The sequence below is a fragment of the Chenopodium quinoa genome, unplaced genomic scaffold (assembly GCF_001683475.1).
Source record: "Chenopodium quinoa cultivar QQ74 unplaced genomic scaffold, ASM168347v1, whole genome shotgun sequence".
Classification (NCBI taxonomy): domain Eukaryota; kingdom Viridiplantae; phylum Streptophyta; class Magnoliopsida; order Caryophyllales; family Amaranthaceae; genus Chenopodium; species Chenopodium quinoa.
The window spans coordinates 3,076,122-3,092,232 of NW_018745281.1; the positions used below are offsets into that span (position 1 = coordinate 3,076,122).

Consider the following 16,111-nt stretch of genomic DNA (forward strand, 5'->3'; position numbering starts at 1 on the left):
GGTTTTGAGTAGGGGAGAGGATTTCGGCGAAAGTGGTGGGTGTGATGTTTTTGTTTCGGCTGGTTTAGGTTGGGGCTACGGTGGTTCGACGACGGTGTGGACTGGGGTTTCGGCTGGTTTAGGTTGGGGTTACGGTGTTCGGCGAAGGTGTGGGCTGGGGTTTCGACTGGTTTAGATTGGGGTCACGATGGTTCGGCGACGGTTTCGGAGTTTCGTTGACGATTTCGGCAGATCAAGAGCTGGGTATGGGTGACGACGGTAGGATCGGCGCCGGTGGTGGAGGTGGTGGCTGGGTTAGCATTTTTAAAAATTTCTCTTTTTTTTTCCTGTTTTTTTTTTTTAATCCAATAGATGATTGACATGTGTACATTATGTGACCCATTTAAAGGTTTTTTTGGAGGGCAAAGTTAAGTGGTGGTGAAACCAAATTTTTGGGCTTTTTGGTGGTGTTATAATAAAAGTTTTTTTTTTTTTTTTTTTTTTTTTTTGTGGTGTTATAATAAAAATCGAGACTTTTTTTGTGGTGTTATTTTCTAAAATTTTCTAAAATTTATATTAATTATAAAAATAAAATCAGCGTGTTTTTATGTGGCTTGCCATATCGTGTGGTCGACGTGATCGACTGAGACATACCCAACCACTGACCGAGTAACCTCTAACCGTGCATGTAACCCTTGATTAATTGAATAACCCTTGACCAACCAAGTAACTCATGACCAAGTAATCCCGACTATACGGTGTGACCAGCTACATATGAAATTTGTGAAATAAAACTTTGTGAGTATCTTTTTATATTACAAATTTTATCTAAATATGAGAAACAAAATTAATAATTTATTTTATAATAAAAAATTCAAGTAGTATGCAATCGAATATCCCAAAATTTATTAGATAAATATATATTAGTAAAATATTTTATTTGAAAAAGTACAAACAAACCGTATATTGTACGGGATTCATCTAATTAAAATAAATTTAGAGCTGTATATATTATCTCAATTCTCAACACTAATTGACCTACGTACTCAGGCTGGCCCGCTTATATTAACGAATAGATCTAAAACAGTAAAACTCGATACTAATACGGTCATACGGTCATACCATATCGTGTTCAATACGTGGTCTATTGGTGGTATTATATCAACTTTATGAGTTTCTTCTTTTTCTCATTGCTTGACAAAACTCACAAAGCACACATTTCAAACATGTGGTGAAGGTTGATTCCCCGACAAATTTATCAAACCCCATTCTTTGACAAAGTGCACCTAAAACTAAACCTAACCACTTACCGTAAAATATAAGCTGTCCCCTATTTTTCTCTCTTTTTTTTTTTTTTTTTTTTTTTTTTTTAATTTCTTTTCACAAAAATTGGAAATAATATCATCTCAGACTGTCCCAGTTTCTACTACGCCTCTTGTGAGTTTTGTCCACTTCAAATTATCATATTACCCCCCTTTATTTATGCAATTAATTCATACCTCTCGAATCCTCTTTTGTTTTGGGTTTTGATTGTATTTCACGTGATGTTTTTAATTTACGACAATGACATTGCATCTTAAATCACCAAATATAACATTGACCAATGTATAATTTTGTCAAATATTTCTAAAATGGAGTATTAAGTATATTAGAGGTTTGTTTATATTTCTAAGAATTATAGTCATATATACACACTGTGATCTTTAATTTTAAAAAATGATATACATAGTGGATAATTAACTAACTAAGTTGGTTAAAGTCGATGCTATTCAAGATCGGAGATATATGATATATTTATATGATATATTTTCTTCATTCTTTTTTACTTGACCTGTTTCATTTATTACGCTTGCCAATGCGGAACTTAAGCCATTAATAACTTTAATTTTTCATAAGTAATAATTATAAAAGTTATACATTGTGATAATACTGATTGTAACGATTCTAACAAGATCCCACATGAATATGTTTATCGTTGCAATTAATTCACAAAATACGGTCAAAGAAGGGGGGTGTTGAATAGTGTAAAAGTTGAAGCACGTCGAGTAAACAAAAAAAAATGGAAGAAGTATGTAGTGTTAATGAGATTTTTAAACATGTACCATGGGCATACAATTTTATTTGAATCAAAAAGAATCTTATATATAAAATCTATCTACTACTGAGTACATAGTAAATAAAATGAGAATCCTTCTAACTTGATTAATCTAAAGCTATGAAAAATAAGAATTTTCTCTTTAAGTTAACCATTTTATATCCCTTTTTTTATAAGAAAAAAACAATTTCTATTTTACAAGATATTTACAAATTGAACATTAACTCTAATAAACATAGGTTTATATCATCATCTATCATCAATATAATTACGAAGTATAGAGTACTAATAGTGTCAACAATTCAAGAAAGATATGAAATATTGCTCGTAAATACTTATTTGTAGCCTTATCAATTTACTTCGTATGACCGTATCATATACAAGTAATAGTTTATCCAATCTACCAAATTTTTTTTTTTAAAAATAAAATAAAAACCGGATATTGCCAAAAATAAAAAAAGATAAAATCGGATATATTTGGCAACATCAAAATCTGAGAAGAGTATTCTCAACAATTAAGGATTCTTCTTCTCTTTTCTTTTCTTTCCTTTCGTCAGAATGCGAGAGATTTTCCGCGTAAATTGATCAACAAATCCGCCATTGTTGCGCCATTATTTTCTCTCTCCTCTTTCACAACTCTTTTCTTCACTTCTCTGAGTTAACCCTTTTCCTTTTTTAGAGAGAGAAACTAACGAACTCCTAGAATTTAATTTCAAGCGCTCCAAGAGAGAGAGATTCGGCTGAAAATGGAGATGTTACTGTTGCAGAACGATCAACAGCAGTTTCAGCAGCAGAATTTGCAATCACAACAGCATAATTCGCAGCAATTACAGCATAATTCGCAGAATTTGCAAAATTTACAGCAGATTCAGCGACAATTGCAGGTTTCTAGGGTTCCGTTTTCGCTCGATCGTAATGATTCTTTTGTTTTTCATTCTGAGCATCAGCCGCAGCAGCAGCTGCAGTTGCCGTTGTCTTCGACTTCGACGGTTAAGTCTTCGCAGTCGCAGTCGCAGGCTTTGGATCCTCGACAAGGTTTGCTGATTTTTGCGATTAATTTCGACAACAATTTCTTTAATTTTGCATTATTTCCGGTAATTCATATGTTAATTTTACTATTGGATATGTTGAATTGTTGAGTTTTCATTTTTTGCCAGTTGCTAGGGTTTGTGAGGTGATCAGTTATGTTAGGATGTTAATTTGAAAATTTCTGATTAAAAAAACAATATTCCTTGAACTTCTAAGTCAATTAATTTAAAATTTTCCGATTAAAAAACAATATTCTTTGAGCTTCCAAGCCGATTATTTTTCTTGTAGTTTTTTTTTTTTTTTTTTTTTTTTTTTTTTTTTTTTTTTTTTTTTGTCCAACGATGATGAGTAATTGCGGAAAACTTTATGTTTTATAGTCTTACTGGAAATTGAATTAAATTTTAGAGGATTCTGGTAGTTTGTAGCGAATTGTGTATAGTCTTATATGGAGATTTTTTTTAACTTCGGGGTAATTCTGTGCTGGTTAATACTCCGATTATTGATGGCCATAGTATGTGTATTTTGTGGAGGATACTACGAACTGGATATATGCTCAGAATTGTTTACATCTGCGCCTCTTGAATTATATTTTGTGGCGAATGTGCTCCGATTTTTTTGTTCTCCGCTGCAATGATGCATATCTAGACTTTTGCAAAACGTACTTCTTTGTTGCAGTTATTGGGACAGGGCACTGATGATGGTATATGTTTTATGGTCCTCTAAAGAGAAACCTTTTGTTGTATTTCTACAATGTTAACTGTAATTGGCAAAAGATTAAGAAAGGGACAATTGAGCGTCCGTCCATATAAAAAATTTATACATTATGTATTCAGTTTTCACTGTATCACTAATCAACATTAATATGAAAAGAGGAGATGGTAGAAATTGCTTGTTAAAGTCGGGGCCAAAAACTTATCTTTGATATTATCATGTACTTTCCTGTCTTAATTGTTGTACTTCTGGGGTATATTTATATTTGTGTGTTAATTTGGAGTTTTTTTTGTTCAGCTAATGTACATCTTATTGCTATTGCTATATACAAGTAGTATGTTATATTCCATGTGCATAGCAAGTTGTTGTAAATGATGTTTATCTCTCATTTTTGTAGTTGATGACAATTTGTTGCTGACTCTTGCCCATCAAAAGTACAAATCTGGGAACTACAAGCAAGCACTTGACTTCAGCAATAATTTGTTCGAGAGAAACCCTCGCCGTACAGATAATCTTTTGCTATTGGGTGCTATTTATTATCAGGTCTTATGTTGATTTTTTTGGTGGAATATGATTCATTTTGCATGCATTTTTGTTGTGTTTGGATACTTGTAATCTATTAGCTCACCGTTTGTTCCTGTATTTGTTTTAGCTGCATGATTACGATACATGCATCGCAAAAAATGAAGAAGCTCTTCGAATTGATCCTCATTTTGCAGAGTGTTATGGTAACATGGCAAATGCATGGAAGGTACTTTGCAGACCTAATTTATTTGAATATGTTGGCTCTATAATCAGACTTGTGTTGTTTCATGAAAAGTTCAGAAAAATGTATAAACTAAGCTAGTGATAAGTCCTTTTGATCTCTTCTCTACCTGTTTGCAGGAGAAAGGAAATATTGATGTAGCTATCCGCTATTACTTGATTGCAATTGAGGTAACTCTATGAGCCTGAATATGTCAATAGTGTTTACTGATTTTGATTTATGTCACTTTTTGGCTGCCAACTACTTTTGCATACTGTTTTATTTTATCCATCTGCTGTTTTCTTGTAACGGTTTGCAAACCTGAAAATGCTGTGTTCACATCCTTGTCTTATTAGTGTTTTATTGTATTTTGTATGTCACAGCTTCGACCCAATTTTGCTGATGCATGGTCCAATTTAGCCAATGCTTATATGCGGAAAGGACGGGTTACAGAAGCCTCGCAATGCTGCCGACAGGCCCTTGCATTGAATCCTAATCTGGTATTTACTTGGAATTTTGGATCATGTTCATGAATTTATGTGGACTGGATTGCTAGTGGCTTGTTATTGACAGTTTGTCTGTTTTTGAAGGTTGATGCTCGTTGTACGCTGGGTAATTTGATGAAAGCCCAAGGCCTGGTCCAGGAGGTGAGAAAAGTAGCTGAAGCGCTGAGTCTTGACTTGTGTCTTTCATTTCTCACGCGTGAATAAACAGCTCACTATGTCAAAGAGTGTCTCCTTTTATTTTTGTGGATATGGTATCTCTTGCAATAGTCTTTTTGGTAAAATTGATACGTTTTCACTATCTAAATTCTAGTCTCATACCATATGTTAAACTCATTTACGTTGTTTGTTTTTTATTAATTTTTTATTTTTGGTTGGAGGGGGTTTGGGGGGGGGGGGGGGAGTGGGGTGGAGGAATGGCTGTTGGTACATTTTGTATGACTTTACACTTCTACCATCCTTTTTGTCAATTATTGTGCCTCCCAAAATCTTCTTTCCACATTTCAGACTTGTTTAAAATTGATCTTCTCTGCAGGCTTACAATTGTTATGTTGAGGCTCTTCGTGTCCAGCCTAAACTTCCTGTTGCTTGGACTAATCTTGCTGGGCTTTTTACGGAGACAGGAGATTACAATAACGCTGTTCAGTGCTACAAGGTGCTTAGATGGTTTTTGTTCATTCTGTGTGAAGAAAGACAATATATATCTAAATTATACAATTCCTTGTATTATCTACTGCTTAAACTTTTTTTATGACCTTTCTTCTTCATATGTATATCAGGAAGCTATCAAACACAAGCCAACATGTGTAGATGCCTATCTTAATTTAGGAAATGTTTACAAGGTAAGCTGTCCAAGAATATACGCTGTAGTTTTTTTGGAGTAGTTGCACTGCCTTCCCAGAAGGAAAAAAAAAAAAAAGGAAATGATGTTCATGCCATCCATCTAATACTGCATCTGTCCTTGTTACAGACTCTGGGAATGCCCCAAGAAGCTATGTTATGTTACCAACATTCACTGCAGATCCGACCAGACCATGCTATAGCTTATGGTGAGGATACCTATGTTTTACAGATGCGCTTTAAGTTGTAGATGTGACCAAACTGACCATATAGTGATGCAGTTATTATAGCAATAAAACATCTGAATGTGTTTTATATAGCACTTTATTGTTTTATCCGGCTGCTAGTCTGCTACTATATGCTTTTACATCTCCATGTTTCTCTTTCCGTCTTCAAATACTATTAGTGCTACTACATGCTTTTGCATCTCCACGCTTCGCTTTCCATCTCTTTGACAACCTTTCTAATTTGTCTGTGTTTCTTTTGCTTCTACCTATTTTGCTATTGTGTTCTTGTTGAACTTATGTCTATTTTTTAAAGCAGCCTCTGCTAACGTTTGGTTAGGCAAATAATCTTTTAATGTTTAATGCTTAAGAGTAGAGTCAGGGCAAGTTCAACTTATGCTAGACCTTTTGTGGTAGTTGAATACATATGGTGTCTGGTTCTTCGTCATTTTGCCAACGTTAGAATTCATTCTCAAGCCATGGTTGGTGTTGCTGTTTAAAGTTTTATCATATGCTAAGTTATTACTTGATTTTGGCAAGTGTGTGATCGATTAATTTGGAAGAAATAACTTCTCTGATTCTGATGTTATCCTATTGTGGCTCAACTGATCTGTCAAAGATTATTGTTTATTTCCTAAACCTGGTGCTACTTTCTGGTGGACTATAAAGTTTTCTTCAGGGGGATGCCTTTTCGTCCTACTCATCCTTTGCCTGCTACTGCCATTGTAATATTGTATTTCTGTGTAGTCGTGTTGCTCGTTCCTAAACCTGGTGTCACAATTGTTTTTCATTGTTGTTGTGTTACTTTTTTTTTTGGTTGTGTTATATGCTTGTTCTTGAATTCCATATTTGTGTGAGTTATCAATATAAATGCCTAGCTGCGAAACCGGTAAGATATCACATTCTTTCATGTGTTAAGTCCTTAAGAACTTGCTTTATAATGTTTCATTACTTCTGCTCACTAACTTTGATCTTCCCAGGCAATCTTGGTAGTATATATTATGAGCAAGGACAGATGGATATGGCAATTGCTCACTTTGAACGTGCCATTGCTCGTGATCCTGGATTCTTGGAAGCTTACAATAATTTGGTTGGGTTTTATGCTCTGTTCTTTCTCATAGTTTTTGCCCAATTGTTTGCTTGCAGTTTGCTTTGCAAATCCTCAAGTGTCTAATCTTCTTTTCATTGTGATGATCAAGGGTAATGCACTGAAAGATGCTGGCCGAGTTGAGGATGCTGTTCAGTACTATCGTGTATGTGCTAATTACGTGTCCTGTACCTATTGCCTTATGTTTTTCTTTTCTGTTAACGTCTTAACTAATGCATTGATTACTGTATGCAGCAATGTCTCTCACTGCAACCTAGCCATCCACAAGCGCTGACTAATCTTGGTAACATCTATTTGGAGTGGTAAGTTGCTTAAGCTTCCATCTTAGCTACTTGCCTCTCGTGTTGCATTATGGAATTGCTGCTTTAGTTTCTATGAAGTTGATTTCACTGTCTAATATCTAGTTCTTATTACATAAATATTGGGGATATTACAGGAATTTAATTGGTACTGCTGCTCAGTGTTATAAGGCTACCCTTAATGTCACCACAGGATTATCTGCCCCATACAATAACCTTGCAATAATTTATAAGCAGCAGGTATTCTTGTCATTCTGCTTTCTTGAAGGTTTTTCTTTTTAGTTCATGGTGAAATTGTTTGATGCTTAGAGGACATGTATTTTGTTTTTGGTCGTTAAACTATTTTTCATATCTGCTTATTTTTGCACCAGGGTAATTATGCGGATGCTCTGACTTGCTACACAGAAGTTCTTAGGATTGATCCGATGGCAGCTGATGCGCTCCTCAACAGGGGAAATACATATAAGGAAATTGGAAGAGTTAATGAAGCTATCCAGGATTATAAAAGTGCTATTGAGGTTCGCCCTAGTTTGGCAGAGGCTCATGCAAATTTGGCTTCAGCTTATAAAGACAGGTTAAGCATTGTGTTATTTCATCTGCTAGGGATTTTTCTTTTTCTTTTTGTTTGTTTGTTTGTTTGGTTATTTTTTTTTTGTTTTGTTTTGTTTTGCTCATGTTTGTAAACGAGGGCTTTTTTCTATCCACAGTGGCCATGTGGAAGCAGCTATAAAAAGCTATAAGCATGCGTTGTTGTTACGTCCTGACTTCCCAGAGGCAACATGTAATCTCCTTCATACATTACAGGTAAGCTGCTGACACATGGTTTTTCCATAAGTAGGCAATTTGGGTTCCTTTATTCTACAAATCTATATAAAGTCTGCTAGCTTACTGTAATTGTATATTATTGAATTTAGACTTAGATTCCGAGGCTCATTGTAATTTGTATTGTTCAGTCTTGGCTTAGAATCTGAGGCCTTTTGTGTCATGTATGAAAAATGGTCTTTTTTACATGTAATTGCATGTTCTCCATATTCAACTCATCTCTGAAAGGGCATGCCTGTGTGTACATTTTTTACTTGAAACTATGCTGTTCAATTTGCTTGTAACTTTATTTTGTTAACTGCTTATTTTGTGCAGTGTGTATGTGACTGGGAGGGTTTAGATAACAGGCTCATTGAAGTTGAGCGCATACTAAGGCGGCAAATTCAGGTTTTTAATCTTCTATGCATTGCCCTTCTGGATATATCATAGTGGTGCTCTTTATTCTCCATTCATGTCTTTCTAGACTTGAATTTCTATGTGTTAAATGGTTTTTTTAATCTGCTTGTCAGATGTCTGTTGTTCCAAGTGTGCAACCCTTTCATGCCTTTGCTTACCCTCTGGATCCATTGCTCGCACTTGAAATTAGGTGAGTAGCACTTCTGTGGAGATGCTGATGTATTAGTACCCATAGAATTAAATCATTGTTGGTGTTCTAACCTTTTTTTTTCCCCTTTTTTTGTTTGCTGCAGTCGTAAATACGCAGAGCATTGTTCTCTTGTTGCTGCTCGATATTCAATTCCTTCCTTCAGTTATCCTGCTCTGTTGCCTGTAAAGACTGATGAAGGGAGCAGGCGGTTGAGGGTCGGGTATGTTTAAACCCCTTCAACATACTATTAATCTACTTTTAAATTCACTTCTTGTTTGACAGATTATGGTGTGGATTGCAGATATGTCAGTAGTGATTTTGGTAATCATCCCTTGTCACATCTTATGGGTTCTGTCTTTGGTATGCACAACAGAGAAAATGTGGAGGTATACTTTATTTGAGTTGTATTTCATGTCATGTATAAGGATACAATCTTTGCTGTGATTGAAAGTTTGTTGCTATGCTGGCAGGTCTTCTGTTATGCCTTGAGTCCAAGTGACGGTTCTGAGTGGAGGCTGCGCACACAGTCAGAAGCTGAGCACTTTGTTGATGTCTCATCTTTGTCATCTGATGCGATAGCTAAATTAATTAATGCGGACAATATTCAGATCCTTGTTAACCTTAATGGGTATACGAAGGTATGATGCTTTGTTGAATTTGATGCTTATGGATAATGGATTGCTATAGGTTTACTTATTTGTGTGGCTAAAGATAATCTGTTCAGTACTTTTTATGGTTGCTTATATAGGTTGGAACTTTTTTGTCCTTTCTAGTCCTCCTCAATTTGTTCTGTAATTTATTTGTCTTCTGTTATTGACATTTCACTTGGACTGTTTTTTTCCCCTTTGGCCTCACTGCTGCGTATAATTAGGTGCAATATTTGGAAGTTACTGAGTGATTAGTTAAAATTTGGATGTGGTCTTTTGTTAATGGCAGTGGTGGCAGAAATTCACTAAGTCACATGGCTCATGGGGTGATTCCTTTGAGTGGGGACTTGAGGCACTTTTGGTGCTAGGGCTGTAGGGTCTACTCTTGGGCTTTTGTTTACTTTTAAGTTACTTTGATTACAAATAACGAATGTGTGTTAATCACTTTGGCTTTAATTTGATTGATTCTGAATTTTAGGTTCCCTTGGCCAATATAATTTCACTTGCATTTTCAGTGCATAAGTTAGGAATGTTATATGCTTTATACAAGTGGCTCCATCATAAGAGCAAGAGAAATGACCTAGATTCACTTGGGCATGAATTCTTTTGCTTTCCTAGGTGCACATATTTGCTTTAACACTTTATTCTTCAGCTTTGTTATTGGCTATATCTGCTTCATGTCTTCTCAAACTCTGGTCATTGCCAAAATTGAAGTAGGATTAATTATTAATGTGTTTTCATATCCCATACTGCATTTAAATGGTTTTTTACTTTTCTCTATAGAAATAAAGATTGTAAAGAAATTATGTTAGGAAATTGCCTTTAAATGTGTGTTTGTGACTAGATGTTGATATCTGTGACAATGGCATCAACACTTAAGCGTGTTCGTAATAGCAACTGGGAATGTGAGCTTTCGTGTTGTTGGAACTTTGAAGTCACTTTTGAGTTGCGTTGTCATGTTTAGCCCATAACCAGAATATCTGTTATTAACTTGCTTTATAATTTTGCAGGGTGCAAGGAATGAAATATTTGCTATGCAACCTGCTCCTGTACAGGTTTCATACATGGGATTCCCTGGAACCATGGGTGCTTCTTACATACAATATCTGGTGACAGATGAGGTGCGAAGTGAAGTTCTTATCTTTCAATGACTGTTTGAACTAAAATCTTTAATCATAACCAATAAATTTTTTGTTGCAGTTTGTTTCTCCTAGTCATTTGTCACACCTTTACTCGGAGAAGCTAGTTCATGTTCCCAATTGCTACTTTGTTAATGATTATAAACAGGTGTTCTTTTTGACTTATACTTGTAAGCTTCCACTTACTTGCCTTATGGGATTTTTATTAATGTGTGGTGATCAATTTGGTTTCAGAAAAATCGTGACGTATTGGATCCCAGCACCAAACCTAAACGGTCAGATTATGGGCTGCCTGAGGATAAGTTCATCTTTGGATGCTTTAATCAGCTGTACAAGATAGATCGTGACATTTTTGACACTTGGTATATTATGGGTTCTAGTTTGGAGCTTGCAAGTGCACGCTTTTATTTCTCGTGCATTTCAGTTACTGTGACAGTACTTCATGTTCATGATAAGCCAAACTGACATTAAATCAATCTTGTTTCTCCCCCTTCTGCTCAGGTGCAATATTCTTAAGCGTGTTCCAAACAGTGCTCTCTGGCTTCTGAGGTTTCCAGCTGCAGGCGAGACTAGGCTTCGTGCATGTAAGCTCTTGTTTTCTAAAATTTGCTGATTGCCTGATTGTAATTTTCATGTGATTGTTTTAATGCTATCTTGAATTGTAACATCTTCAGACGCTGCTGCAAGGGGTGTGCAACCGGACCAAATAATATTTACTGATGTTGCCATGAAGGGAGAACATATTAGACGCAGTTCTTTGGCAGATCTCTGTCTTGACACGTAAGCACTTGGACTTGAACATTCTATGCCTAAATTATGTTTGTATCTGTGTCTCTAGTTACCTTTTTATTGATTCTTTGACTTCTGTTGAGGTAGGCCATTATGCAATGGGCACACAACTGGCACAGATGTTCTCTGGGCTGGTTTGCCAATGTTGACGCTTCCCTTAGAGAAGATGGCTAGCAGGGTTGCTGGTTCACTGTGTTTGGCGACTGGTGTTGGAGACGAGATGGTGGTTTACAGGTAGCAATTTAGCCAGCTGCGTGCTTGGTACTCCATGGTTCTTTTTCATCCACCAAATGTGTTTCCTCTTTGTCCAATCTGGATTGAGTGGCTTTGGATTGTGTTTAGTATGGATAACTGGTCTGATCTCATGCATTGTGTATGTTGAAGTTGTTTAGTATGTAAGGTTAAAGTTAGAGCATTATCTTGTAGGTGGTTATGATGTAGCATATGATTTTCCTGGATCCTCTGTTGAATCCTCTTGTGGTTATGCCCTTATAATCATCTGGCTGGTTTATTAAGTCACGTGGGTTGTATTGTCAAATTGTATGATGCACCTCTGTTGAATCACACTTCTGTATTGGTGGATAGATTTTAGGCAGTTAATACTTGAAGTCGAATCCACCGTAGCTCCTTTTAGTTGCATTTTTTATGTGTTCGAAGCACATAGTTTATTTGTGCATTGCCCACTTTTTTGTTGTTTGCTTATGTTTTGCTGGTCTTTGTTATGCTTTCATGTGGTATTTTGTGTGCATGAAAAATGCACCATCGCTGATTCCTTTTTTTGTTTGCTGATTGTTGTATATGAAAGCCTGAGAGAATACGAAGAAAAGGCGGTGTCTTTGGCATTAAATAGACCAAAGCTTCAGGATCTTACCAATAGATTGAAGGCTGCTCGCTTGACTTGTCCTCTCTTTGACACTGCTCGCTGGGTGAGTTCATGTCTGCCTTCTTTAATTGATCTGTTACCCTTAGCTCTTGCTAATTAATAAATGAACCTAATATTGTTGCATTGTATATTGCTAATATTTTAAAGGGGATGGGGAACTGGACAAAGCCATTTAAATGTGACAGGATTGGTTAAAGAGCTAGTTATGCATGTTAGTTACTTAACTGAAAAATCATTGTACAGATATCATTCAGGAGATATGATGGCAGTTATTATTCAATACCCTAATTATCTCAAGGGCTAATCATATTATATAATATTTTTTGAATTAAAATTCATTTTTACTACTTGCTTATATATATTGTGTATGGGAAGGCCTTTCTATGCTTTTCTGTATTTATATTTACTTATCATCTACCTTGGTCTTAACCATGCGTTTTTGTTACTTCTCTTTCTAGATATCACCTATGCATTAATATCTCACGAGGTGTACACAACACCTTTTAACCTATTTTAGAAGTTGTAGTGAGCCTATTCATCAAGAATGAATCTTTCTTTTGAATGATAACTCTCCATGAATTCTCTTTATGGGTCATATGATGAACCCACAATATCTCTTACGAATGAAATTTGGCTATATTTTCCGAAAAGCATTTCCAAGTTTAGGTTTCAACTCAAAATCACGATGAGCTATTTTAAGTTTGGCACGCTACTTTTAGCCTGCTTTAAAGAGGCACAGATGTGCATATGATGAAGTTGATGGCTTTCTCATTTGCTTTAGTTGCTATTTTTTCTGTTGTAAACTTTGCAGCTGCTTGCTGATTCTGAGCTCATATTGAATGCAGGTGAGAAACCTTGAGCGAGCCTACTTCAAGATGTGGAATTTATACTGTGCTGGCCAGCATCCTCAGCCATTCAAAGTGACTGAGAATGATTTAGAATACCCTTATGACAGATAGTATGAAATGCAATGCAAGATAACAACATCGTAGATATCCTGAAGAGCATAAGTTAAGGTAGAATGATTTATTATGGAGATTATATTGTGTTATAGGTATTTAAGTGCTGGAGCTGTCAGGCCTTGAAACTCAGGTAATTGTTGCTTTGCACTTACGGGATGATTGGAGAAGGGGGGAAAGATCTGCTTAATTTTTTTTTTTCGGAGTGCATTGCTCCTCTCCATCTCTATTTTTCCACTGATATTTCTTTCTTTGGTCTTTCCTCTTGAGGAACAATAATGGTGTTGTTGTGACATTCAATGAAGAATAACGCTGATGTTGATTCAACAAGGTGGTCTATGCTGACATATATAATATTGAACGGCTAATTCATCATTCAGGTTGAATAGGGTATCAATAAGAAATTAGTTAACATATGCTAATCTTATAGCTGTATGTGATGCCCTCACTGAGATTCGTGGTGATCACCCATGAACTTAATATATTTTCTTGATGCGTGACCGTCGTGCAGCTGCTGTACGCCTGTACGTGGTTGGGTTTAGATGCTGCATATGATGGGTTGATGGAAGTTATGAACTTATAATGTAGTAGGGGGAAGGAGAAGAAAATTTCTGGATGTTGGAAATTTAGGGGTGTGATTTTGCCATTTGAAGGTAAGTACTTGGGTGGCTATGGTTGACCTAGAAAGGCGATAAAATAAGTCTCTGGAAATAGGAAGCTGGGGTGTTAATTTTCGGCAGTCCTAGTGTCTGAATGTTTGAGGGCGGTAGACTCGTAGTTAGAGGCAGAAAGCTTTAGCATTCAGAATGATGTCAACTATGGCAAAGCTGCGCAAAAGGAAGGCAGGTAGTAATTTTATCCATACTAATCCTGGACAGGTAAATGGATTTTCTAAACTCAAAAACGGGATAATATAAACGATAAGTTAAACTATACAATCAAGTTTTGATTGGAAAAAATAAGAGAGTTATTTTTCCTAGGAAATATAGTAAGAGGGGAAGATTTGCACTTGAAAGGGGAGATTCTCACAAATTCAATATTGAAGTATTTACAAGCAAGTACTTACTCGGACTTGTGAAATTATGGTTAAAGATTAGCAACCATTCTTAAACTTTCTATAAGAGACTAACTTGGAACAACTCAAATTTTCTTGCCGAACTTATCAGTGAGTAGAACTTGACATTCGTTTGAAACTTGGTTTACAGGAAAGTTTGAAGATAGATAGTTTTTTTCATTTAAAAGAGCTTGGGGTAAATAATGATATTTTAACGATCCAGCTTTAAGTGATAGACTAACTCATAATCTGTTGTACAAATTATATATTTTTTGGTAAAATAATGCATATACCAGAATTTTTTTGACGGGATAGTACAATTACCGTATTATAAGGACGCAAATTTTCTCCTTCAATGATATTCTTCAAGAGAAAGACCTCGGACCTCAAATATCGTTTTAAGTGCCGGTGGTGCACTGGTGCTCCTAGCCGGTGAGAGATTTACATCGCGATGATATATTTTTTACTCGTTTTCAGCCGTAAACCACTACAACAAAGCTAATATAAAAGTACCGAAAAACCTAAAATGGAAATTAGGGATAATCTGGAAAATTCAAAGTCATTTATTTATTATTGATGGAAGGATGAACAACTTGTTATTGTCAATCACAGAAGTCAGAAGAGCAAATTATCACTAATTAGCATCATCTTTAACCAAAAACAAAAATATTATAAGCTCAGCAGTTTCCTACATTTGATCAGTCGGAACTTCAGAAAATTTGGCCTTGGAGATGGGCCAAAGTTGAGCAATTTTTTGGACTCCTGAACCCAAGGCTTAACCACCACCACCGCATCAAAAGTCCTACTAACACCGCCTTGTACGGCTTCAACCTTAAGGTAGTATTTAATCCCGGAAACCACCTGCCTTTGCGCCTCCACCACCTCCACAAAATCCAACGACTCGTTTGATACGCTTCGAAGCGGGCCTGGCTGCTTGCTTAAGAACTCCCTGTTGTACTCCTCTACTGAAAACTTACCTAGTTCTTGAACTTCCTTATTAGTTTTTACGTCTTTTACTTGTGTTCTTGCTCCTACCATTCTTCCCCTGTGTACTGCATTCACCTTTGTAGTGAAGATGAAGAGTAGTAGTAGAAGAAGAGATAAAATAGTTTGTCTATGCATTTTTAGATTCTTTTTTGGGAAGGGATATGAATTTGTTGAACAAGTGTAAGAGATGGGAGAAAGTGTCAAAATCATTAGAAGTGTAAAAGGGTATAAATAGGTAGAAGAATTTGCGAGAAAGAAAAAGGTGAGAATTTCGAGACGTATAATACGAAAGAGTAGGAGATAGGAAGGAAGGGAAGGTGGAAGCATGAACGGTGTGCCGCGTTTGATATACATGCAAAAAAACAGACATCTATCAGAAAAAACAGCAGTGTGACTATGAGTGGAATTTTGGACTGTAAGGCTAAAGCGGTGAGGGGATAAACTCCAATTTTGGCGTTACCTGATTAAAACTCGAGTCGAATGATACAGAGAAGATTACTCCCATAATACTTACCTAAACCTAAAAGTGGAATGTAGAGAACGGGATTTGGGATGATTAATATAGTAGTAGTCCTAATATAAAATTACTAGATCAAACGTTATACCAAGACATAAATAATTAGGATATGTTTGATGAAGAGTTTATTTGAGATTTATTAGTTTATTTAGCCAACATGAGCTGATCGATCATTATAATTAGCTAATTGAAGTG

At 35.9% G+C, this 16,111-nt stretch overlaps 2 protein-coding genes across 2 annotated transcripts; one reads left to right on the forward strand and one right to left on the reverse strand.

Annotated features, from left to right (window-relative positions):
- Positions 1 to 2,560: 2,560 nt before the first annotated feature.
- On the forward strand, positions 2,561 to 13,658 carry LOC110711709 (probable UDP-N-acetylglucosamine--peptide N-acetylglucosaminyltransferase SEC). The gene is made up of 28 exons (XM_021890126.1): positions 2,561 to 3,109; positions 4,212 to 4,357; positions 4,467 to 4,565; positions 4,700 to 4,750; positions 4,943 to 5,059; positions 5,150 to 5,206; positions 5,598 to 5,717; positions 5,842 to 5,904; positions 6,033 to 6,111; positions 7,107 to 7,216; positions 7,326 to 7,379; positions 7,469 to 7,536; positions 7,671 to 7,773; positions 7,905 to 8,107; positions 8,241 to 8,337; positions 8,671 to 8,742; positions 8,865 to 8,941; positions 9,045 to 9,161; positions 9,243 to 9,327; positions 9,412 to 9,579; positions 10,599 to 10,709; positions 10,789 to 10,875; positions 10,962 to 11,089; positions 11,229 to 11,311; positions 11,402 to 11,507; positions 11,604 to 11,750; positions 12,322 to 12,442; positions 13,245 to 13,658. Exons 1-28 carry the CDS (start codon positions 2,821 to 2,823, stop codon positions 13,356 to 13,358), a joined length of 3,072 nt encoding a protein of 1,023 aa, XP_021745818.1. The 5' UTR covers positions 2,561 to 2,820; the 3' UTR covers positions 13,359 to 13,658.
- Positions 13,659 to 13,884: 226 nt separating this feature from the next.
- LOC110711710 (cysteine proteinase inhibitor 2-like) lies at positions 13,885 to 15,941 on the reverse strand. Its single transcript, XM_021890127.1, has one exon. It carries the CDS (start codon positions 15,751 to 15,753, stop codon positions 15,082 to 15,084), a length of 672 nt encoding a protein of 223 aa, XP_021745819.1. The 5' UTR covers positions 15,754 to 15,941; the 3' UTR covers positions 13,885 to 15,081.
- Between the last annotated feature and the right edge of the window lie 170 nt (positions 15,942 to 16,111).

What these genes read in the sequence shown, in the direction of transcription:
- LOC110711710 (XM_021890127.1), bottom strand. Translation starts at nt 15,753, where the DNA reads ATGTATATCAAACGCGGCACACCGTTCATGCTTCCACCTTCCCTTCCT.
- LOC110711709 (XM_021890126.1), top strand. Translation starts at nt 2,821, where the DNA reads ATGGAGATGTTACTGTTGCAGAACGATCAACAGCAGTTTCAGCAGCAG. An exon ending in CAATAATTTATAAGCAGCAG is followed by an intron (nt 7,774 to 7,904) that starts GTATTCTTGTCA and finishes TTTTTGCACCAG; the next exon opens with GGTAATTATGCGGATGCTCT. An exon ending in CGTGACATTTTTGACACTTG is followed by an intron (nt 11,090 to 11,228) that starts GTATATTATGGG and finishes CCTTCTGCTCAG; the next exon opens with GTGCAATATTCTTAAGCGTG.